The 23,389-nt window shown below is 44.3% G+C and overlaps 3 protein-coding genes across 6 annotated transcripts; 2 read left to right on the forward strand and 1 right to left on the reverse strand.

The window, feature by feature from the left end:
- Window positions 1–1,183: 1,183 nt before the first annotated feature.
- On the forward strand, window positions 1,184–4,536 carry LOC118948719. Its single transcript, XM_036973434.1, has 2 exons — window positions 1,184–1,616; window positions 1,908–4,536. The coding sequence occupies exon 2, from the start codon at window positions 3,116–3,118 to the stop codon at window positions 4,211–4,213; it is 1,098 nt and encodes a 365-aa protein (XP_036829329.1). The 5' UTR covers window positions 1,184–1,616; window positions 1,908–3,115; the 3' UTR covers window positions 4,214–4,536.
- A 146-nt stretch (window positions 4,537–4,682) lies between these two features.
- LOC118936637 lies at window positions 4,683–15,786 on the forward strand. 4 transcript variants are annotated; one of them, XM_036973432.1, is made up of 21 exons: window positions 4,683–4,784; window positions 5,343–5,400; window positions 5,539–5,667; window positions 5,767–7,913; window positions 8,080–8,734; window positions 8,848–8,940; window positions 9,062–9,196; window positions 9,363–9,456; window positions 9,600–9,747; window positions 9,856–9,906; window positions 10,922–11,096; window positions 11,314–11,447; window positions 11,649–11,892; window positions 12,122–12,353; window positions 12,610–12,748; window positions 13,190–13,322; window positions 13,610–13,690; window positions 13,855–14,004; window positions 14,311–14,385; window positions 15,160–15,240; window positions 15,623–15,786. In XM_036973432.1, exons 2-21 carry the CDS (start codon window positions 5,362–5,364, stop codon window positions 15,692–15,694), a joined length of 5,007 nt encoding a protein of 1,668 aa, XP_036829327.1. In that variant the 5' UTR covers window positions 4,683–4,784; window positions 5,343–5,361; the 3' UTR covers window positions 15,695–15,786. The 4 variants fall into 4 exon arrangements, with proteins under 4 accessions (XP_036829327.1, XP_036829328.1, XP_036829325.1 ...); XM_036973433.1 differs by having other exon boundaries at window positions 11,649–11,817; window positions 15,623–15,783; XM_036973430.1 differs by having other exon boundaries at window positions 4,700–4,784; window positions 5,340–5,400; window positions 15,623–15,783.
- Window positions 15,787–20,799: 5,013 nt separating this feature from the next.
- LOC110497346 (forkhead box protein E1-like) lies at window positions 20,800–23,073 on the reverse strand. Its single transcript, XM_021573409.2, has one exon. It carries the CDS (start codon window positions 22,560–22,562, stop codon window positions 21,444–21,446), a length of 1,119 nt encoding a protein of 372 aa, XP_021429084.2. The 5' UTR covers window positions 22,563–23,073; the 3' UTR covers window positions 20,800–21,443.
- Between the last annotated feature and the right edge of the window lie 316 nt (window positions 23,074–23,389).

Genomic DNA, 23,389 nt, shown 5'->3' on the forward strand with positions numbered 1-23,389 from the left:
TTTGCAGCATGAGTGAAGGATGCTTTGTTGCGAAATAGGATGCCGATTCTAGATTTAATTTTGGATTAGAGATGCTTAATGTGAGTCTGGAAGGAGAGTTTACAGTCTAACCAGACACCTAGGTATTTGTAGTTGTCCACATATTCTAAGTCAGAACCGTCCAGAGTAGTGATGCTAGACGGGGTGGGCGGGTGCGGGCAGTGATCGGTTGAAGGGCATGCATTTAGTTTTACTTGCATTTAAGAGCAGTTGGAGGCCACGGAAGGAGAGTTGTATGGCATTGAAGCTCGTCTGGCGGTTTGTTAATTAACACAGTGTCCAAAGAATAAGTGTCCAAAATAGAAGGGGGGGTGGGGGGTGGGTGGGGGGGGGTGGGGATTTCGGCAGGCAAGAAAATAGCCTTATTTGCCGCAAGTCTGAATCTGTGAGTGACAGTAGGCTGTTGGAGATTACGCAAACTGAAAATGTGCCAGCCTAAATGGCATGATGCGCTGTTCCAAGTTGTCAAATAATTTTAGCATGTAAATCTTGGTGGGGCAAACTCAACCTTTTTGTAGATGCATTCCAGCAAAGCCACTACACAACACAACACTAAACAATACTTAACTCCTCTATAACGGTGACAAACGGTGCCCACAAACTGTCCCAACAGCAAAGCTTTCTTTTCAGCACCATGGAGTGAATTAATCCTTACCTCTGCTACACCTCCCTATCAACGGAGCCTTGTCTGGTATCGAAACAGTTCATTCAGCCTCATTTACTGCTTTAAAAAAAACTGCTGATATGGCTGCCTTGCTGAACAAATGTGGTTTCTACTGACAATTGAGATGTACAAACTATGGCATAAGGGAACAATGAGCGGATAAGAGGCAATCTGTAATTTCGATTAAGACATTAATGAGCAAGCTAAAACAGACGTTGTCAAAAATCTATTTGTTCAGCACTTTTGAAATGTACATGGGCCGTTCTTATAGTATTTTCCCTGTACACCAAGTCAGAAGGGGGCATATAAGCAGACAATGAAAGCCCTTACAATATTAGATTATTACATTTTTCTAAAACAGGGTATATGCTAAATGTGCACCACCAAGTCAGAACAGTAGGCTTAGTTTTGAGGGGGAAAGGGACCAAATGACTAGGGTGAGGCACATGGGCTACTAACAGTTTACTACACAACATACACATAGTATTACTTTCTTAGCTACAGTATACTTATCTCCCTGGCATATTACATAATTTATGCAGCAGTATACAATATATTTTTGGACTCACCGTTGTGCTGTGCTCACTTGAACAGGAAGGTGGCACTGGGGTCCTTCTTGTGGGAAGAATTTGTCATGAAACTTTCACCAAAGTCTGGCATTCTCTGGATTTATGGTGCTTTCAAGATAACTGGGAACTTGGAAAAGAGGAAGGTTGAATCATGACGTCAGGGATCTTCATGTCGGAGCTCTAGAAAGAGGCCAGAGTTCCCAACTTGGAATTCCAATTTGGAGCTCGTTTTTTCCCCGAGTTCCCAGCTGGATCAGGGAGCCTCCTGTGACCAGTCTGGAGGTGCACTTCACCCCCCATGCAGAGAGAGAGCTGGGGGAGTTCCTTTTACCCCATCAGTGCAGGTAAGCCTATAGAATTCTCCCCGAGCTGAGGATGACTTGAGAGCTTTATTGCTTTTTAAAAGGACTGAGTTGTGCATTCATCCACCAGAGAGCTCCATTGTGGCGCCAATTGTTTTTGCAGCAGGTTTGTATAGATACCATTGCATCTCATGCCTAAACTATTCTACCAAATTAAAGTCAACGGTATTTTTAAAAAAAAGTAATGTTTCTCCGTCATCCATTTTGCCATAATTGTTAAAGTAGATCTATTTTCACTGGCTTCTTCCTCTATGAATGTCCCCGTTTCTCTAGAATCTCATGACCGACCCAGGTTCCGGTTCCTGCACGATCCATAGGAGGCTGAGGCCGCCATTAAGGAGGGGTCCTATCTGCTGACCCCAGGTCAGTGTATCGGAGGAGCCGCTGTAAGAACAGACTCTTCTTCTTCACATTGGATATAGGCCAATATCAACAGTCTGATCAACTCTATGCAAAGATGATGTGTTATGCTGCATGAGGCAAATGGTGGTCACACCAGATACTGACTGGTTTTCTGATCCACACCCCTACTTCTTTTTTAAAGTTATCTGTGACCAGCATATGCATATCTGTATTCCCAGGAATGTCAAATCCATCAGAAAAGGGCCTAATTTATTTATTTCAATTGACTGATTTCCATATATGAACTGTAACTCAGTAAAATCCTTGAAATTGTTACATGTTTCATTTATATTTTTGTTTTAAAATTGTTTAATTAAAACATTATTTTATTTTTCTTGTAAAGATAGAGTGCTTGTTGAAATGGTTGGTTATACCGTATGATCGTAACACTTTATTTTACTAAGTTACATTATAGAGCATTTATTCCAAGCACCTCTAGGCTGGGAGAGAGCACCTCAGTACACTGCAGTGCACACTATCAACTTATCATATGGAATCTTTACGGTTGAGTTCTGTTTAGTAATGGTAGTGAACACGCCTTTACTATCTAAGTTAGATTGTTACAGTTTTAATATCGACTCCGCTATGATAGGATATGGATTCCAAAATTGCTTCCAGTATTTCCCTTGACCTTTGTCAACCTCTCAGTTTTAGTAATCCAATGTCCAGTACAAAGTATTTTAAATTCAGGAATTTATTGGGAACTTAATTGCATCTGTCTATATCCAGTGTGACAACAGTCTGTGGGATTGGTCAACTTGTCATTGTTGGATGGAGTGGAGTGGTGGGCCTTTCATTGTCTGGCATAGATTTACTACTAGAACCACTCCCCTTTCCAATAGCAACAGCAAATCACTCTTTCACACTACTACTTTGTATTCTTGTGAGAGTGTGTGAGAGAGTTGGAGGCTCGGAGTAACACACACACAGTGGGTATTTTCGTTTGAGGAGACGCTGTTTTTAGGGTCAGCAAATTACAACTAATTAATAGTGTGTTGTTAAATTGGATGTAAATAGTTCACTGAACAGAGAGAAAACAACTACGCCTTCACCAGTTGACTTGAATTGCCTAGGAAGCAATGGGACCACTGAATCTCCACCAGGCTATATTAAAGGCTGACTTCATCCTAGCTAGAAGGCTAATCGAGGCTGGGGCTAATGTCAACAGCAGGGATGAGGAGAGGAGGACCCCTTTAATGCTCTGCTGCCTCCATGATGGGGAGTCTTGGTCCCTCGGTGTAGCACGCATGCTCCTGATTCACAGAGGCCAAGTGGGGCTCTGTGACCGCCACGGTCGAACCGCTCTGGTGTATGCGGTCTTGTACGGGCGTCTGGGTTTGGTTAGGCTGTTCCTCCAAGCGCTGGACTATGACCTGAACCACGTCGACAAGCACGGTCACATGGCTCTGTGGTACTCAGCTCAGGTAGGTAACGGTCCTATCAATGACCTGCTGCTGAAAACCATGAGGAAGTACTGTTTGAGCACTGACATATCTGAGGCCGCAGTCCCCAGGCTTTGTGGTCATGATAAACCCGGTCAAGTTCTGGTCAAACACCAGAAAGCAGTCAAGCAGAATGCCATTAATTGTGCCATTGACCACAAGGTCACAGGTCACCTGAAGCCACAGCCAGAGAAAGGTCTACCTCCATTGTTCCGAAAGGACTTGCCTTACAAGCCCCTTCCAGAAACCCTATGGACAAAGAGGGAGAACTTCTATAAAACAGTGAAGCCACCAGAGGCAAAACCTGAGACAAAGAAGGCCTTGACTGGAGGGTCTGAGCAGGGGAAGGAAGGGAAGACAACCACCCCCTCCCCATCTAAGGACTGGAAGCTAGACATGAGGAGTCTAACCGAGGTCTTACTGGGTCAGATCAGCCTTTCCTACCGGCCCCAGGCCCAGCCCCGGCCTCCTTCCTCTCTCCTCCACCGCAGGAGGACACCTCGCTTGGGGGCCAGCCCCACTGTGGGGGCCCTGCTCCGCCAGCGCTGGGGGAAGGGAAGGAAGATGTCCCTGGACGCCATCAGCGACAGCCTGCTGAAAGAGAGGACAGCCATTGGCTCGTTCCGCCGCCGGTGCAGTGTGACCGTGATACCCATGATCAGGATGGGGCTGACAAGCAGGAGCTCCAGCACCACCGAGCTAGAGGGTAGGGGGGGAGACAAGGGTCACTTCTAGGAGGGATCCAGGAGCTGAAAAAGTTCAGCTAGTCAGACAGAAATTAATGTATATTTTGCTTATCTGAAGGTTTATTAATGATGATGGAATATGGATGGTCGTTTTTGTGTGATGGATTATAGTGCAGTATTCAATATATTGAAGTTTGCTGTGTCTGTATTAAAAAGTTAATACCAATCATCGAGTGGGACAGATGCAATGAGGGTTAGATGCAGTTGATCCATCTGGCATTTCTGTAATCTCCCTAAAAGTTTGTTTTTGTATACAACTTGATTTGGAATGTTTGAATGTTAAGTCTTTTGTATGAAAATAAAATGACTAAAATCCAGTATTGGCAGGGCTGTGACTTCCATTGAATTTAGTCTTTGTGAACATGCAGCATCTGAAACGTTTGAAAATAATACCATACACGAAACAAACACAACAGCAGGTGTCAGTAATGGGTAAAAGGCGACCCATAGATTTTACGCGAAGGCGTTGGAGAGTTTACGTTTACGGTTTATAGCCAATAGCAGCGAACCTACTCATGTTTGAATGAAGAACAGGCAGTTGACGTTGACTCCTACAGCAGGTTTGTTTACTTCATTCAAAAACATTTTCTTTAGCAAATATTTTAAGTAGCTGTTAATAATAACCATATGAAATAGCTCTGACTTTTATTTACAGCGCTTTGTAGCCGAATATTTTAAATCGTGTCACGACTCATAACGTTAGCTAGCTAACGTTATGGGATAACTCTAGCTAACGTTCGCCAACTAACACAAATGTCCCCGTGAAACTTAAATTCTGCATGAGCTCTGTCATTTAACACAATGGATAATATGCTCAATGGTAGGCCTATTAGCTAATTTCAGTCAACGTTAATAACGTTATATTTTCCATAGTTAACGTTACATAGCTACCTACATCAGGGGTGTATTAATTCCGTCGATTCTGTTGAAAAACGTTTATTAAACGGAACGAAACGGGGAGGGACTTACTTGAATTAGTCCAATAGACGTTTTGCAACTGAATCCGACAATGAATACACCCCATCATTTTTATCTGAACGCTAACTAGCCAGGCAAGTTGGTAACAGGTCTGATATGGCTCCAACAATAATGCCAGGTTGTTTGTATTCTGACGGTAGCCCAGCCACGCAAGCCCTCATGTCCACGAGAAGATCGCATACATTTGTAGAGACCATGGTAAGATTTGCATTTCACACATGTATTATGAAGTTACTGAACAGAACTTTCGACCATAATTGTGGATAGCAGTCACTAACATTAACTAGCTAAGTTGTTTATCAATAACTGGATGTTGGCTTCTCTCAATGCACCCAGCCTTCAACAAGATCTGGAGAACGCACCCCATTGAGGTGTGTCCAGAATGAAATGCGCCATGTCTCAACCCCATCTTCTAGACTCAAATCGAGATCAGGGTCGGGCAGCAATATCCTCAAAACACCCAAGGTATGACGAACAGCCAAGCTATGGGCCTATGGATCCTGTTCACTGAACTGTTGTTTGAAATGTAAACTTTACCTTATACTTCTCCCATTCTCCCTACAGAATGATGCTGTGTTCATCTACACAGACCCGTTAACACATTGCCCTCCACCAGCTGAGGTCCTATGCTCTCCTAGTGTTCCAAAGCCCAGTGATAAAACTACTACCAGTGATACAGCTCCTACCACTGAGGACACAGCTGTTGATACAGGCAGTGGACTTGGAGACATTACCTTCAAGTCCTTCATCTGTGCTGGGGGTGAGGTTGAGGTTTCAGAGCCCTCAAGGGTTGTAGACGAAACCATCCGTCTACCCAAGAATCAACTGAACATCTCTTCTCTTCCTGGCTATGACGATGAAAACACATGTCTCTCTGACAGTATGGTTACTCAATGCTGCGACAACCATGTGGATCACGTCTATTGTGATTTGGAAAGAGATTTGTCCACAACTAAAGCCGACCTGTCCTTTAATGGGGGTTCAAACGCCAGTCTTAGTGTTCCACAGTTCACCGATATAGCCCACATCACTGAGACTGTTCCTGGCGGACAGGGAGATGTAACGTTTAAGTCTTTCATCTGCACCGGAGGGGAGGTGGAAGTTTCAGAGGCTTCCAGGGTGGCACTTGAGACTATACTCCTACCAACGGATCAGCCTGCAAACCACCATCAGCCATACAACGACAGTATATATCAAAGTGTTATAGTAGATGAGTTGGGCATGCAGTCCATCGATGACCACGCAGATCACCTCTATTGTAATGTGGCCTCTAGTGCACACCTTTCCTTCAAAGAACCTACACATTGTAGTACTATGAAATCCATAGAGATGGTACATACCAATGAAGAGTCAACTGGTGTTCAAAATGCCACTGGCGGACAAGGACATGTGACATTCAAATCCTTCATCTGCACTGGGCTTGAGGTTGAAGTCTCAGAGTCCACCAGAGTGTCCAAAGACACTATCCTCCTACCTGAGAATCAGACTGTGACCAGTCATCTACCGTACAACGACAGGGTCAACCCAAACATCATAGAGGAGCAGTCCTCCGATCATGCAAAACACCCTTACAGCCATGTGGAAAGTGAAGGTGCCGTGTGGGAAGCGGACGCCGCTGCCATCAGTGAACCCTCAATGGAAAATGCATCCTTAAGGTCATTGAAGGACCTGGATGATGTCGCCTGTCAGCTTTTCCCTGAAGGCCCCAAACAGGGTTCTTCTCATGATGAAGACAGCGCCGTGGTTCCAGCTATACAGTTGGAAACTGACCGCTCCCATTGCAATGAGTTTGGAGCCTCGGCCAGGAGCTCCACACCTGTAGATGAAGACAACCCATCGATAGTATCTCACTCCCATTCTCATGGTTCAATGCAGGAGTCCAATGGGGCCACAGACAGCGCGCTGGGTTCAAGCAGTAACGCTCCTCTTCTCTCCAACACTACAGATAAAGCGAGCTCTGAGAACATTGCTGACGTGTTGACTGAGCTACCCAAGATCCCCTCTGTAGCGACGTGGGCCGGCGGTAGTGATGCTTTACAGTTTGAGATCTTCAGCCCCGTTCTTAGCACTACCCCCATGACCAGAAGAAGGGGCATTCAGAAATCGTCTTTCGCCCAAATGGAGGATTCCGCTCTGGAAAACAGTAGGGGTTGTGTCCTCAACTCTGCTGAGGGTAGCTCCGTTGTCCCCGCCAACCCAGACAGCCGACTCTGGGGGGCCGTCCTGGAGAGCCCCATGCCTCTGCCCAAGTTCAACTCGACGGCAGTGGGTGCCGCATCGACCTGCAAGCCCCCTCCTCCTCCAGACCCAGTCACAGAGACTGTGGAGACGAGGCCAGAAGTGGATGTACCTCATGTAAAATCCCAACCCAAGGTGGAGAAAGTAAAGATGGGTATTTTTGATCATTTACCAAGGTTGGTTTGTGAGGAGCCCTTTCAGCAGCAACTCATCCAGATGGCCCAATTCCTCATCCTGGCATCGGGCAAGGTGGACCCTGTTAGCAACCCTGCCCTAGCCCCTACACCCGCTCCCGCCCCTCCTGTACTGGAAACTACAGCGGGGACCGTGGCTGTGGAGTGCCACAGCATGTGTGTTGGCACCACTCCAGTGAGGCGGGCAGATCGCAGTGCCAACACCTCTGGTCAGTTTGAGAGGAAGAGGGAGTTCTCTGTGTCTGATGCCTGCACCAGCACCGAGACTCTGCTCTGGAAGTGAGTAATGGCCTGTGTGTTTTTGTGAGTGAGAACTCTGTCAAATGTTCTGTGTTTATGTAATATGAACCATGTAAATATTGTTTTTTGGTGTTTGTCTGAGAGAAGTGTTCACAAGTATTTCCCGTGTGTGGTATGAGAACTGACTATTTTCTCTCTGTGTCAGTCTGGCCCCTGGGAGCCTGTGTGGGGTCCCCAGACAGGAGCTGGAGCAGAGGCTGACCTCCACTCTCATCATGGTGGAGGCCCTGGTGCAGCAGCTGTGCACAGCCAGGGGACAGGGCCACTCTAGGGGCCCCGGGCCCTCAGAATTCAGGGACAAGCTGGTCCAGACCGACCACACTGAACTCAGCCAGACTGTAACCTACAAAGACCTGTATGTGACGGCCCTGGAGAGGATCAAGGAGCTAGAACTGGACCCGACCACTCTACAGAACCTGCTCCACAGCATGCAGGACACCAGGAGCACCATGACAGCCCTGAGTGGAGACACTGAGGCTGCTCTCAGCAGCATGAGGCAGATAAGAGACCTGGTTAAAGAGGACCAGCAGAGCCTGGTTACACAGTATGGTCAGATGAAGTCCCTTTATGAGAAGTGCAAGGAGACCCAGGGCAGGATGGTGCAGAAGGTCAGAGACACCCTGCAGCAGAGAGAGGACATGAGGAGACGGATGGAGGAGGCTTTCACCGCCAAGGACGCAGCCTTCAGTGTAACTGAGCAGCTGAGGGCTCACTGTGCCGTGCGTATCTCTGAGCTGGAGGAGAGTGTGGGATCTCACCAGGAGCTGATGGCTGCCCTGAACAAGACCTACCCAGAACAGGTACCCCACACAGTCTGAGATCAGGGCTAGAGGCAATCGCCTGGTTCCCGGCTTATGCTTATTTTGGTGCTGTGTATTTGTTTTCCCGTGCTCATGTGTGTGTCATTACTCAGGTTGCATTGAACAAGGCCTACGTGGAATCCCTCAACTCTGCATCTGAGCTCTTGAGAGGAACCATGAGCGATCACGACAGTCTGCATCAAGAGGTATGTCTTAACCTGGAGGCTACATTATCTTGTCAGGAAAGAAAAGAAAAGACATCCAAAAGGTTGCTATGTGTTGTTTTCTTCTGTATGACGCATGTGTAAGATGTCATATTCTCCCCAGCTGAAAACAGCCAGGCGTCTCCTCCAGAGGACAACTCCTATACTGGTGAAGCTGAATGAGAAGGCAGCCAACGCTATAAGAGAGAGAGACCAGCACCTCTCAGAGAGAGACCAAGCTGTGGAGGAGAGAGAGCAGGTCTGACCTCCCTTTTCTCTCTCTCTCTCTCTCTCTCATCTCCCACACCTCACAATGTCTCTACTGCCTGTTCTATTTGCTCTGTTCTCTGTTATCTTCTGCAACTCGTCTCTCCACAATGTTATGGCTTCATTCCAATGCGTCGTGGCTCACTTCTACATGACAGATCCAAGAGGAACTGGACCAAACCAACATGAGTCTCCAAGTTGCCAGGCAGGAGGTTGGGGACTTGAATCTGCAGGCCACCATCATTAATTCAGGTAGGGATTTAAACAAACCATTGAAGATCGCATTTGAGTTTCAAGTGTTATTGTGGTAAGTTTAAAAATAAGTGCTGATATGTTTATTTTCTGGCATTGTCATTCTCTCTCCCTCTTGCTCTCCCGCCTTCTCCCTCTCTCAGAGTTGGGTGTTCTGCGTCAGAAGCTGAGTGAGGGAGAAGAGGAGCGAGTTCAGCTGGAGAGGAAGGTCACGGAGCTGTCTGCCACCGTCTCATCTACCCTGGCCTCCTATGCCTTCCTAGAGCAGGCCCTGGCTGCAGAGTCCACCAAGTCAGTTCAAAGTTCACTCTAAGCTGTTATGGTGCTTCAACTATGGCAGTTGTCAATTAAATGTATTTTTATATATAGAGAAAAATAACCTTAACTTTCTTATTTCAGGTTGCAACAGTCATGGCAAGAAGTCCAGCAAGCTACCGACAGGGCCAACCAGTAAGTGAACTCAGTTACCTCATTTCTCTTATCAACACTACTATTTAAACCTGTATTTTACCATTGAAATGGGCTATTCTGATGTATTTTTCTGTTTAGCCCCATCACATTGCAGCTATAAAGATGATTTAACATGAACTAAGACACGCATACCTTTTGCTATTTGTAATCAATAATGCACATTGGTTTAACTATTAAGGCATGTTTAGTCATTGAGTTTAATTAAGCAATAAGGCAGGAGAACCCAGGGACCAACTCCTGACTACGGGATGTTGTTAGGCCTCAAGGCAGAGGGAACAGCCCTTAGGAGGGAGTTATCACATGAGAATCTCCGGATTCTCATGCCTTATTGCTTTTATAAAACAGTTGCCAGCATATTAATAAAAAAATATATATATTTTTTCATTAAACATTATTTTGAACGGGTAAATTTGTTTTTGTCTTCTGGTCATTAGTTATTTTCTCATGTTTTGACCCAGTCGTTAATTAGAATCATTCTTTTCATTCCGCGATGCTATGCTAAACAAATCATTGGCATGTAGCTAGCTAGTAGAGATTCAATGATGAGATACAAGAACTGTAATAAATAATGATTTATTAAATATCCAATAGGCCTACATAGGCAGCACTGCACTGGTTAAGGAATGAATGGAATTCTGACTGTTTACGGTTTCCATGGTGAATTATTAGTTTTGTGTTCAAGCCTACTGGCACAGGAGAAATCCATGTGTAAAATGATACGTTGTTGCAAGGTCATAGAGGCAGACAGGTCCTTTTATACAAGCCCTAACTGTTGCAAACCAAATAGTAGCATGGAAAACTAATGTGGAGATGCTTTTTTTACCCCGAGGGATATAAGGTCTATGGATTTCGTGCCTGGGCTGCGGGACAGTGGAATTAGCACATGCTATTTTGTGGGAGGAGTTGTCCCACAACTCTCGCATAGCAACCAATCAGCATCCAGGATCCAAACAACCCGTTTTATAACATTTCATTGAACCCCTCCTGTGTCCAGGTTGGAGGGTGCGTTGGTCCAGTCAGAGCAGCGTGTATGTGAGCTGTCCCAGGCTCTGGCCCACAGCGAGGAGCAGCTGAGCCAGCTGCAGAGCCACTCCCACAGCCAGAGCCTGCAGCTGCAGAATCTCCATGAAGTGCACGTGCAGCTCAACAGCATGATGGAGATGAACGAGGTAGGTGGACCTCTGGATATCTCTCTATAGTACTGTGGTGGTGCTCTCTCTTGCTTTGAGTTCCTCTACCTTTTTGTCTCTTTCTCTGTTCCTTACCAGTCTCTCTCTCTCCTTTTACTCTGTAGAGCTCCCTCTCCCTCTCTTCCTGTGTGCTGATCCTAAACTCAGCCGTGGTGAGTGCTGTGTGTAACAGCTCTGTTCCTCCTCCCCTGTGTAGTTCCTACAGATGGAGAATGATATGGCCAGGGAGCAGGTGGTGGAGAGTGAGAGGACCCTCCGGGCTAACCTACAGGGGCTCAGGGAGAGGAACATCCAGTGTGAGGACCTGAAAGGAGCCCTCAGCCACCTCCAGTAAGACCCAGTACCACTCACTGTGGAGTCATAGTACATTTAGTTATTAGACATTATTTATTTTTAATGAGTTGAGCTGTGATGAGTTCTGGGGGGTGTGTGTGGGAGTGGGGTTGTCTCATATGACTACATGGGACGTGGTTATTACAAACAATTGAACAATTGTCTTTAGCTGAGTGTGTGTGTGTGTGTGTGTGTCAGGGCTGAGAGGGAGGCTTTGCAGGCAGAGCTGGAGGACAGTCAGGCCAGAGCCCAGTCAGTCCAATTGGACCTGGTAGAGCAGCTAGCCCAGGCTGTTACTGACGTCACCCTGCTACACCACACACTGAGACGACTGACCAACGATGTTCACACTGCTCTGACCACCAAGGTAATCACACACACCCTGTTACATCACACACTGAGACCACTGACCAACGATGTTCACACTGCTCTGACCACCAAGGTAATCACACACACACCCTGTTACATCACACACTGAGACCACTGACCAATGATGTTCACACTGCTCTGACCACCAAGGTAATCACACACACCCTGTTACATCACACACTGAGACCACTGACCAATGATGTTCACACTGCTCTGACCACCAAGGTAATCACACACACTGCACACACCCTGTACCAGTCTATAGAAGACTCAGTCTGTTGTCATGTGTGGTGTTATTTCAGAAGCCAGAGGTCTGTGGTAAAGACGAGGTGTCCCAGCCCTCCCTCCATGTTGAGCGTCATCCCTCCACCTCCTTCGTGGACAGCATCATGGTGGCCATCACCACTGACCTGGCCCAGGTCAATGACACACATCCCCCCTTAGACATGACAGAGGAACCACAAGCTGAAGGGTTGGGCAGCGAGACCAGCGCCTTCACTCGCCTCGCACCCATCACTCCTAAGAAGTGTCAGGGTGAGGCCTCCATCGCATCTCCCCAGGGGGGTTGCTGGTAGCCCCAGGGGGTATCTGGGTTCTGTTCAGCAGGGTACACTGTAGCAAACCTTACAACGAAAAACTAAAGTCTGTGTTCTTATTGGACAAGTTCGTAGCACCTCCCCTGTTTCACTGTTTCAAAACGTTTAGTACCTACTGGACACAACCCATTTGTTTGTCTGTATTGATGTGTCCTGGGCCCAGTCACTAAATGCCCTCCCTTCCTGGTCTCCAGTGGTGCCTCCAGAAGAGGAGCAGAGTAGCGTGGTGGAGCTGCTAGCAGACCTGGCTAACACAGTCTCTGAGCTCAGCTCCACCATCACACAGCTACGACAGAGCAAGGACACCGAGCAGGAGGCACTGAACAACACCATGTAAGCACTGTGACGTGTGGGGCATTTATTTTGTGTTGATGTGAAGCTTACAATTTCTCCTTTAAGCATTCAATTATTTACTGTTGTATTTACATTTCTGGTCACCATAAGTCAGTGTTTCCCAACTCCAGCCCTCCAGTAACCCCAACACCACACATTTTTATAGCCCCGGCAAACACACCTGAACTGGTTGAGGGCTTGATGATTAGTTGAAGTTGAATCCAGTGTGGGAAACACTGCCTGCCCTATGTCAAGTTCCATCATATTAGGGTTAAACCCAGGGTTTCTCAAACTCTGTCCTCGGGACCCTAAGGGGGGCACGTTTTGGTTTTTGCCCTAACAGTACACAGCTGATTCAAATAATCAACTAATCATCACACTTTGGTGCACAGGGTTTGGGATACGCTGAGTAAACCTAACCGATAATTGTTGCGATACCAGCTGTGGGCTGCAGGGGGAGCAGCAGGCCCAGGCCCGCAGACACAGGGCTGAGGTATCCGAGCTGAGGGGCCAGCTGAGCCGTCTCCAGACTCAGCTAGGCCGGGACCAGGTGGCTCTACAGAACAAGGCCCAGGTGAGACACTACACTGCTCTCAGATCAGACCGTACAACTAAAAACACCAGTTTTAGTTACACTTAACTTCTTACCTGTGTTAAACCCTGTATTTGTGAGCATATTGGCAAAGTGCTGCCAATACTTGTGCATTATAGATGATTTTACTGAGCAATCTACACATTTTTTATTACTTTCTTGGCTACAGGACATGAGACATGTCTGATTACTGGACTAACATGGTATTTTGGTGAATAGTGGTCTGTGTTACTGAGGCTGAACCCAGGTCATTTGTTCTGTTTTACCAGGAGGTAGACACTATGAAGAGGATCTGCAGTGAAGTGAATGAGGCCAGGGAGTTTCTTTACAAGCACAAATCTGAGAACAAAGTAAGGGACTATATCACTTTTTCGACCAAAAAATACTGTCTACATTCACTTTATTTCGTCTTCCTAAAAGTTCTTAGGCAACATTTTATCCTCGTGTGAATTGTCACCTATATGTCATGATGTGCTTCCATCTAGCCTATTGTTATTGCTGCTGTGTTCTGTAGGAGCTGCGTAGGGAGGTGGCAGACCTGCGCCGTTCACTGCACCAATCACAGGTGGAGTCCCAGGCTCTAAGGGACGAGCTAAGAAAGAGTGGCAACCAATCAGCACACAGCATGCATTCCATGGACGACAAGATCCGCCTACTGAAAGAGGTACAATCCAGACCATAGGTTGCCTGTTATCCCTGTAAGAACTGCTAGGGCTACCCTACGGTTTCCATGTCTCTGCTGTCCCCACAGCTAGACACTGGGCATTCTGCGCAGAATATTTTGATCTTAACGCGCCACAGCGCCGCACTACATGACCCAACCCTGGGTTGTTTTAAATTGGCCACAATTACATCTCAAATACATCCCCTCACACCAACCCTGCAGCCTTGAAATACCAAGCAGTCCTCTCCCTCCAACACTAGTTGTCTTTGACAGGCAGTAGGACCTTAAACACTGTCTCCACCACAGGTGGAAAGACTAAAGAGGACTCTGTTGGAAGCTGAGGAAGGAAGAGCAAAGCTTCTGGAGAGAGCCAAGAGACATGTAAGTGTCTATACGATCTATACACAAGTGTGTCACCCCGCCTCTTATTTGGTAAACATTTGAGGGATGGGCCTAGAGAAATGTAACCACTCAAATTCCTATGCAGAGCTATGGATGCATCTCCATATATGATATCAAAATTATAGTTTTAACCATGTTATGAGGCTATAGAGTGTTTTACATTTAAAACAAGCTTATATTCTGGGTTCTGATTGGGTATGACAGTTGAACTAAGCTCATGAGTCATTTTATATAAGTTATATTCTTCAAGGATCAATGGGTGTGTATAATTAATTTATAAGTCCAAAAATGGATGTTGCAACTAAGGATTCCAGCTTTAAGGAAAGCACTTCAAGTCGGAAGTTTACTTACACTTAGGTTGGAGTCGTTTAAAACTCATTTTTCAACCACTCATTTTTCAAACTATAGTTTTGGCAAGTCGGTTAGGACATCTACTTTGTGCATGACACCAAGTAATGTTTCCAACAATTGTTTACAGACAGATTATTTCACCCACTGGGAATGTGACAAAAGAAATAAAAGCTGAAATAAATCATTCTCTCTACTATTATTCTGACATTTCACATTCTTAAAATAAAGTGGTGATCCTAACTGACATAAGACAGGGAATTTTTACTAGGATTAAATGTCAGGAATTGTGAAGAACTGAGTTGAAATGTATTTGCCTAAGGTGTATGTAAACCTCCGACTTCAACTGTAAGTGGTATCCAATGCACAAGTCACCATCTTCAATGTTCCCCTCTGTCTCTGCAGCAAATGATCCACGACACCAACCAGAAGAAAGTGGAGAAGGAACTTCGAGTCCTTGACGATATGATTGAGATGGTCAGAAAGGTGAGTACAGGGATATACATTTTTCTGTTTGAAATTTAAAGGTAGAGTCAGCGATATGACATAGATGTTGAAAGTAAACAGCATAGTGGGTACATTTCCACAATAACTAAGAGCACTGAAGTGCGAGGCTCCACTTCTCCCCTGTTTTGGTCCTGTGGCTGCCAAGTTGTAAAAGCGTGATGCGATTCCGTGCACATGCGCAAATACTGTGTGAGAGTGAAGTCTTGCAATTTGCTCATCTCAGTATCTGCAGTGCTGCTCGTGGCAACATCATTATGCTGAGTCTACCTTTAATAGAAAGGGTCATATTCATATGTGTTACTTGGTGTATATTGATAGTTTGGCATTAGACTTGACACTTTTTCCTTTTCTTTCTCTACAGACATTGTCTTCTGTTCCTGACGTTGTCAAGAACTGCAAAGAACTCAAGACTCTAGTCGAATATCTTGGTTAATGTCATATTATAAACTGTAGTTTTAATCAGTTCTGTTTTTTTGAATGTTTTCTTAAACCTATTTGTACAAATAAAAAAATCTGGTAACACGTCTTGAGTAGTTTTGATGGAATTGATTTATGTTAACTGTATTGTAAACGTTTACAGCATTACAATATACAGCTGAACACTTCTGCAATTGCAAACGGTATCAAATTTAGTCATCTTAATATTACAGAGCGTTCTGGTTTGATAGACTTGGAACACTCAATGAAATGATTCCAACTGCTCTCCACTAAGTTAAATTTTTTATCTAAACTTAAACAGAATGGAGTTGGTTTGAAATGTTTCTGGGTTTTCCATGAAACTACATTCACACATTGTATTTATTATGTACAGTTTACAAGTATGGCTACATCAATATGTTACTCTCACTTTTATACATTACTGGATTGATGGATTGACATTACAATGATGTAAAGTGGAATTCATTTTGGGTGTTAAAAAAACGAACATCTCCAAAGATATACTTTTCAATGCTTTATAATTTGTTAGCCCACTGACAACGACAGAGGCCTCCTTGTTAAGTGTTGACAGAGCATGCAGTTGTAGCCTAATTGGTGGTTGGCAAAATCGTTGATGTATTACAACAGTTTCATAAATCTTTCGACAAGTAAAATCATATTTGACAATTAGGTCATTTCTTGATGTTGCGCTCTGAAATGTCATCTAAATCATTTCTGTTTGCCATGCTCCTCGTCGTTTCTGCTTGGCTGCTTTTCAATACGACTCATTCCCTTTTATATACACCGTCTCCAAACCACGTGCTGTCCGACACTGTTCTCAATTAGATGTAACAAATACCTAAGACGTGAGTTGCTGTCGGCTCCAAGGAACGTATCCCACAGTCTATCCAGATGGATTTGTGATATTCACTTTATATTTGATTACCAGTAGGATATTAGAATTTGTATTGTCAAAAGGACTTGATATTTAATAACTTAAATTCGTGAAACGTATCTGCAGATTTATTTTGACTAACTTCACCCATTTAGATTCACTTAATGCATGACGAATATAGTCAATGTGTCTATCAACAACTACATGTCGGTACAGAGCCTTCAAAGTATTCGCACCCCTTGACATTTTCCACATTTTGTTGTGTTAGTCTGAATTTAAAATGGATTACGTTGTGATGTTTCACTGGCCTACACACAATACCCCATAATGGCAAAGTGGAATTATGTTTTTAGAAATGTTTACAAATTAAAATGACAAGCTGAAATGTCTTGAGTCAATAAGTATTCAAGACCTTTGTTAGGGCAAGCTTAAATACGTTCAGGAGTAAATATTTGCTTAACAAGTCTTAAGTTGCATGGACTCACTCTGTGTGCAGTAATAGTGTTTAACACATTTTTTAATGAATACATCTCTGTACCCCATACATAGAATTATCTGTAAGGTCCCTCAGTCAAGCATGAATTTCAAACATGGATTGAACCACACACACCAGGGAGGTTTTCCAATGCCTCACAAAGAAGGGAACCTATTGGACGATGGGTAAAAAAACAGGAAGCAGAATATCCCTTTGAACATGGTGAACTTATTAATTACACTTTGGATGGTGTATCAATACACTCAGTCATTACAAACATACAGGTGTCCTTCCTTACTCAGTTGCAGGAGAGGAAAGAAACCGCTCAAGGATTTCATCATGAGGCTAATTGTGACTTTAAAACAGTTTAATGGCTGTGATAGGAGAAAAATGAGGCTGGGTCAACATTGTAGTTACTCCACAACACTAACCTAAACGACAGAGTGAAAAGAAGGAAGCCTGTAAAGAATTAAAATATTCCAAAACATGCGTCCTGTTTGCAATAAGGCACTAAAAGTAAAACTGCAAGAAATGCTGAATTTTGTCCTGAATGTAAAGGGTTATGTTTGTGGCAAATCCAACAACACATTACTGAATACCACTCTTCTTATTTTCAAGCATTGTGTTGGCTGCATTATGTTATGTGTATGCGTGTCATCTGCAAGAACTAGGGAGTTTTCTTTAGGATAAAAAGAAACATAGATCTAAGCACAGGCAAAATCCTAGAGGAAAACCTGGTTCTGTCTGCTTTCCAACAGACACTGGGAGACAAATTCACCTTAGAACAGGACAATAACCTAAAACACAAGGCCAAATATACACTGGAGTTGCTTACCAAGACAACATTGAATGTTCCTGAGTGGCCTAGTTACAATATTGACTTATCGCCTTGAAAATCTATGGCAAGATTGAAAATGGCTGTCTAGCAATGATCAACAACCAACTTGACAGCTTGAAGAATTTAAAAATAATAATGTGCAAATATTGTAGAATCCAGGTGTGAAAAGCTCTTAGACTTACCCAGAAAGACTCACAGCTGTAATCGCTGCCAAAGATGATTCAAGCATATATTGACTTTGTTGTATTTTTTTTTCAATAAATTTTCCAAAATGTCTAAAAACATTGTCATTTTGGGGTATATTGAATTCAGGCTGTCATGGCTTTAGAAGCTTCTGATAGGCTAATTTACATCATTTGAGTCAATTGGAGGTGTACCAGTGGATGTATTTCAAGGCCTACTTTCATCCTCAGGGCCTCTTTGCTTGACATCATGGGAGAATCAAAAGAAATCAGCCAAGACCTCAGAAAAATAATTGTAGACTTCCACAAGTCTGGTTCTTCCTTGGGAGCAATTTCCAAACGCCTGAAGGTACCACATTCATCTGTACAAACAATAGTACGCAAGTATAAACACCGTAGGACCACGCAGCCGTCATACCGCTCAGGAAGGAGACGCGTTCTGTCTCCTAGAGATGAACGTACTTTGGTGCAAATCAATCCCAGAACAACAGCAAAGGACCTTGTGACGATGCTGGAGGAAACAGGTACAAAAGTATCTATATCTACAGTCAAACGAGTCCTATATCGACATAACCTGAAAGGCCGCTCAGCAAGGAAGAAGCTACTGCTCCAAAACAGCCATAAAAATGCCAGACTACGGTTTGCAACTGCACATGGGTACAAAGATTGTACTATTTGGAGAAATGTCCTCTGGTCTGATGAAACAAAAATAGAACTGTTTGGCCATAATGACCATAATGACCAGGAAAAAGGGGGAGGCTTGCAAGCCGAAGAACACCATCCCAACCGTGAAGCACGGGGGTTGCAGCCTCATGTTGTGGTGGTGCTTTGCTGCAGGAGGGACTGGTGCACTTCACTAAATAGATGTAATCATGAGGAAAGAAAATTATGGGGATATATTGAAGCAACATCTCAAGACATCAGTCAGGAAGTCAAAGCTTGGTCGCAAATGGGTCTTCCAAATGGACGATGACCCCAAGCATACTTCCAAAGTTGTGGCAAAATGGCTTAATTAAGGACAACAAAGTCAAGGTATTGGAGTGGCCATCACAAAGCCCTGACCTCAATCCTACAGAATATTTGTGGGCAGAACTGAAAAAGCGTGTGCGAGCAAGGAAGCCTCCAAACCTGACTCCGTTACACCAGCTCTGTCAAGAGGAATGGGCCAAAATTCACCCAACTTATTGTGGGAAGCTTGTGGAAGGCTACCCGAAACGTTTGACCCAAGTCAAACAATTTAAAGGCAATGCTTCCAAATACTAATTGAGTGTATGTAAACTTTTGACCCACTGGGAATGTGATGAAAGAAATAAAAGCTGAAATAAATCATTATCTCTACTATTATTTTACACTCCTAAAATAAATTGGTGATCTTAACTGACCTAAGACAGGACATTTTTACTTGGATTAAATGTCAGGAATTGTGAAAAACTGAGTTTAAATGTATTATGCTACGGTGTAAGTTAACTTCCGACTTCAAATGTAGCTGATCTGAAACGACCTCATAACGATGGCATAAAACAGTTTTTTCCTTCTCTTCCTCCCTTTTAAGTCTTGTTGTCTTGAGTGTAAAGTATATTTAGACAATAGACTGTCTGAGCCACACACATGTTTAACCTGACACCACTGAACACGTAGTGTACTGAGTTAAAATATCAGGTTCCAAGTGAATTAATTTGCTGATTGCTGGTTGTTTAGCGAAGATTAGGCCAGGCTTTCTGTCTGAGTGTGCGCTACAGATGTAGGATCCTAATTTGAGCCAGGTTGCTAGAGCAGGAAAATAATCTTGCAGCAACAGGAAATGTGAATTATTATGTGGATTGTAATTCATGGATATTTTTGTAGGGGTTAATAAGACATTTTTTGCAAGTCTGTAATATCCGCTTTGAAACGTCAGACTTCAGAAGCATTTTAAAACCTCAAATACACCACACGTTTTAGATCTCCTGCAACAGGGTGATCAAATTAAGATCCTACATCTGTACACTGATGTCTGGACATGACACTTGTGCCTGCCGTTCACAGTGACTGATCATTCTATGGCTCCAGACACACTTCATGTCCAACTGAGCTGAAATGATGGAGGGGAGGAATGGGCTGCACAAAAGATGCAGTCTGAAATGTCTTAAGTGCCTGTTTCTGGCAGGGAATGAAGGAAGCAGGCTTTTTGTTAATGTCATGAAGCATGAAGTGTATGTGTTGAAGGGCTCTTTTACTTTAGCTCTTCTCTAAGCTGTATGCATTTCTACTACATTCCTTTAGCTGTAAATCTACAGAATTGTGGACTTTTCAGTGTCACATTCTATCATTATGCTTCTGCTAAAATGTTTATTATATTCTACTGAGCAATTGACTTTATATTTGTGTTCTTATCTTTTGTTTCTTATAGTTGTTGCATTGTCGAGAAGGAACCTGCAAGTAAGCATTTCATTTTGTGTATCCTGACCTGTAGATGCGAATAATAAAAACATGAAACATTCCCATTACTCCTTGCGTGACCATTTCCAATTGTTGCACTTTAATTACAACAATTATTAAAGAGTGAAGTGGATCCAAATCAAGAGTTTTGATTTCTACCATTGAAACTCCTTTTGTCACAACGTGCACTACAGGCATCTGCAGATTCTATTCAATGATACATTTATCTTTGAAGTAATGTTGTCGTTTTGCTTAAATGAACGGAAATCAACTCTGATTCCTTATTTTTAAAAAGGCACAAAATACATCAGCATTTTTTTCAAAAAAAATCTTTATCAAATGCACAAAATGAAACAATAATTTACACAGTTTAAATTCCATTACAAATATATTTAGACATTTACATTAAAAAAAGACCCTGCACACAATTCAACTCATGAAAATTGAGCTTTTGCAACCGCAGATTTTCACCACAGTAAAGAAAACGAACTGCAAAACCTCATTCAGGCTTTTGAGATACACTCGATGAAGCTACAAAGTGATACAAGCCCAGACACATACTTTAACCTTTAAACTCAAATCTCAACTGTACACACATTATGGTGCATCATGATATGGATTTAAACAATGTTATATTTAACAATGTAGTGTCCTGAGCATTGCACTTGATACTTGAGCGTGTTTACATTGTATTGCAGTCCGTATCATATTTGTCACAGCCACTGAATTAATGACATTTTATATCTCAAAACATGCACATTGATTCAAGTCAAAATAACACACCAAAACATGACGGAAGAATCCTGTTCATCTTATGTCCTTTAGTCTTTTCTTTTTGAGTCATGCCATCCCATTATCACCAGTGTCTCTCACAGCCGCCAACTGAAACGGAAAAGTCCACTAGAACTGTTCTTTCCTAAAAACCAACCCAATGCATAATTCTTTGAAGACAGTTCCTCAGATGGCAGACACGAACCTATCCATGTTCCCCGAGTACGTGGGGTGTCTTAGGTAGGCTCCAGTGCTGGTGGTACCTGCACCATTATACTGGACCAACGAGCCCAACTGACCCGGGGACACTCTCCCATAATGTTCCACAGCATCTCCAGCCATGTGGGGTGAGGAGTGGGAGTGGAGACGCCCTGAACCTCCATACCCCTGGCTGTGTCCCTGGCTGTAGGAGCCCTGAGGTGGGTGGTGGTGTGGGTGGTGGTGGTGTCCATTGGGGCCCGAGTAGGGAAAACCCACATGGGCCGAGGAGCGGGACAGCATGGCCCCTCCACATGACTGGGCCTGGAAGGCTGGGGCTCCAAGGTTACAGTGGCTGGGGCCCCCAGCGGGGCCTCCCTCTGGACTGAAGCTCCGGCTGGGCTGCTGCATCATCTCGGGCCCCTGACCCCCGGAGGGGTGCCCTATGATTGTGTTGATGCTGAACATGCGGGAGTGGGACTGGCAGTGAGGACCAAACCCGGGGGGCGAGGAGGATGAGTAGTAGGCAGAGGGTAGCTGACCATGCTGGCCGTACGGGGGACTCACCGCCATATTGGAGCCGTAGACGGAGCTGGAGTAGGTCGAGCGAGCGATCTGGACAGGCGAGAAGACAGGGGACTCATGTACATATGACGTGTAGGTCGTAAAGTCACAGCGCTTGAACCTCTTCCTGCGCCGGAGGAAGCTGCCGCTATCGAACATGTCCTCTGCGTTGGGGTCCAGGGCCCAGTAGTTACCCTTCCCGGGCCTCCCTGGCTCCCTAGGGATCTTGATGAAGCAGTCGTTGAGGGTGAGGTTGTGGCGGATGGAGTTCTGCCACTTCTTGGAGTTGTCTTGGTAGAAGGGGAACCGCTCCGTGATGAACTTGTAGATGCCGCCCAGGGTCAGCTTATGGTTGGGCGAGTTGGCTATCGCCATGGAGATGAGGGCGATGTAGCTGTAGGGGGGCTTTCCTCGCTGGAGGGGTCTCTTCCTGCGACGGCCCCTTGACGGTTCATCCGATACTGCTGTGGTAGTAGGAGGAGGGGTGGGAGCAGGCAGGGAGATCTCAGAAGGACTGTCTTTCTCCACTTTCACCACCGGCATGGTTGAGGGTAGTTTGTAAATGTCCAAAAACAGAACGGACTAACTTGCAAAGTTAATGGTCTAGGTCGTTCTAAGGTTGTCCAAAAGTGCAGTATGTCATCGACAGGAACAGTAGCAGACGCAGAGAGAGAAGAGCAATAAAATATTTACTAGAAAGGAAAGTTTCAACATTCCTTCTTCAAAAACTCACAGTCCTCAAAAACTCAGTCCTCAAAAACTCACAGTCCTCAAAAACTCACAGTCCTCAAAAACTCAGTCCTCAAAAACTCACAGTCCTCGAGTCCAATAAAAGCAGTTCAACAAATAAAGACGGTTTGCATTCCCAGTTTTCTACATATCCAGGATAGTCTCGTCAGGTAGAGAGGAGAGAATACAGTGACAGTTTTCTATATATCCAGGATAGTCTCGTCAGGTAGAGATGAGAGAATACAGTGACTGTAAACACGTTCTTCCAGTTGTGTGTGTGAGAGTGTCAGTGAGCTACCTGAGGTCTCGACTACCAACTCTGCAGCACACCTGAGCCACACCCCCACCCAGGGACTGACTCACCTCAGTAAAATGGATAAGGGTTTAATTGTTCATGTGTTTTAAAATGTATGTAATGCCACTGGCAGTTTTTTTAAAGTGTATATTTAGAATTTTTTTTGTGGTTTTTGCTGTAAATATTGGATGTAGAGTAGCACTGACTTTTTAGTAACATGTACAAGACAGTAAACGATTGAAATTACGAAAACATATAAAAAGCATATTCTCTGTTTTTAGTTCATTCCAATTGAACCAGATTTCAGTAAATAAATGAATCTGATGATCTCAGTACCACACTACAG

This window comes from Oncorhynchus mykiss, unplaced genomic scaffold (genome assembly GCF_013265735.2).
Source record: "Oncorhynchus mykiss isolate Arlee unplaced genomic scaffold, USDA_OmykA_1.1 un_scaffold_249, whole genome shotgun sequence".
Taxonomy (NCBI): Eukaryota; Metazoa; Chordata; class Actinopteri; order Salmoniformes; family Salmonidae; genus Oncorhynchus; species Oncorhynchus mykiss.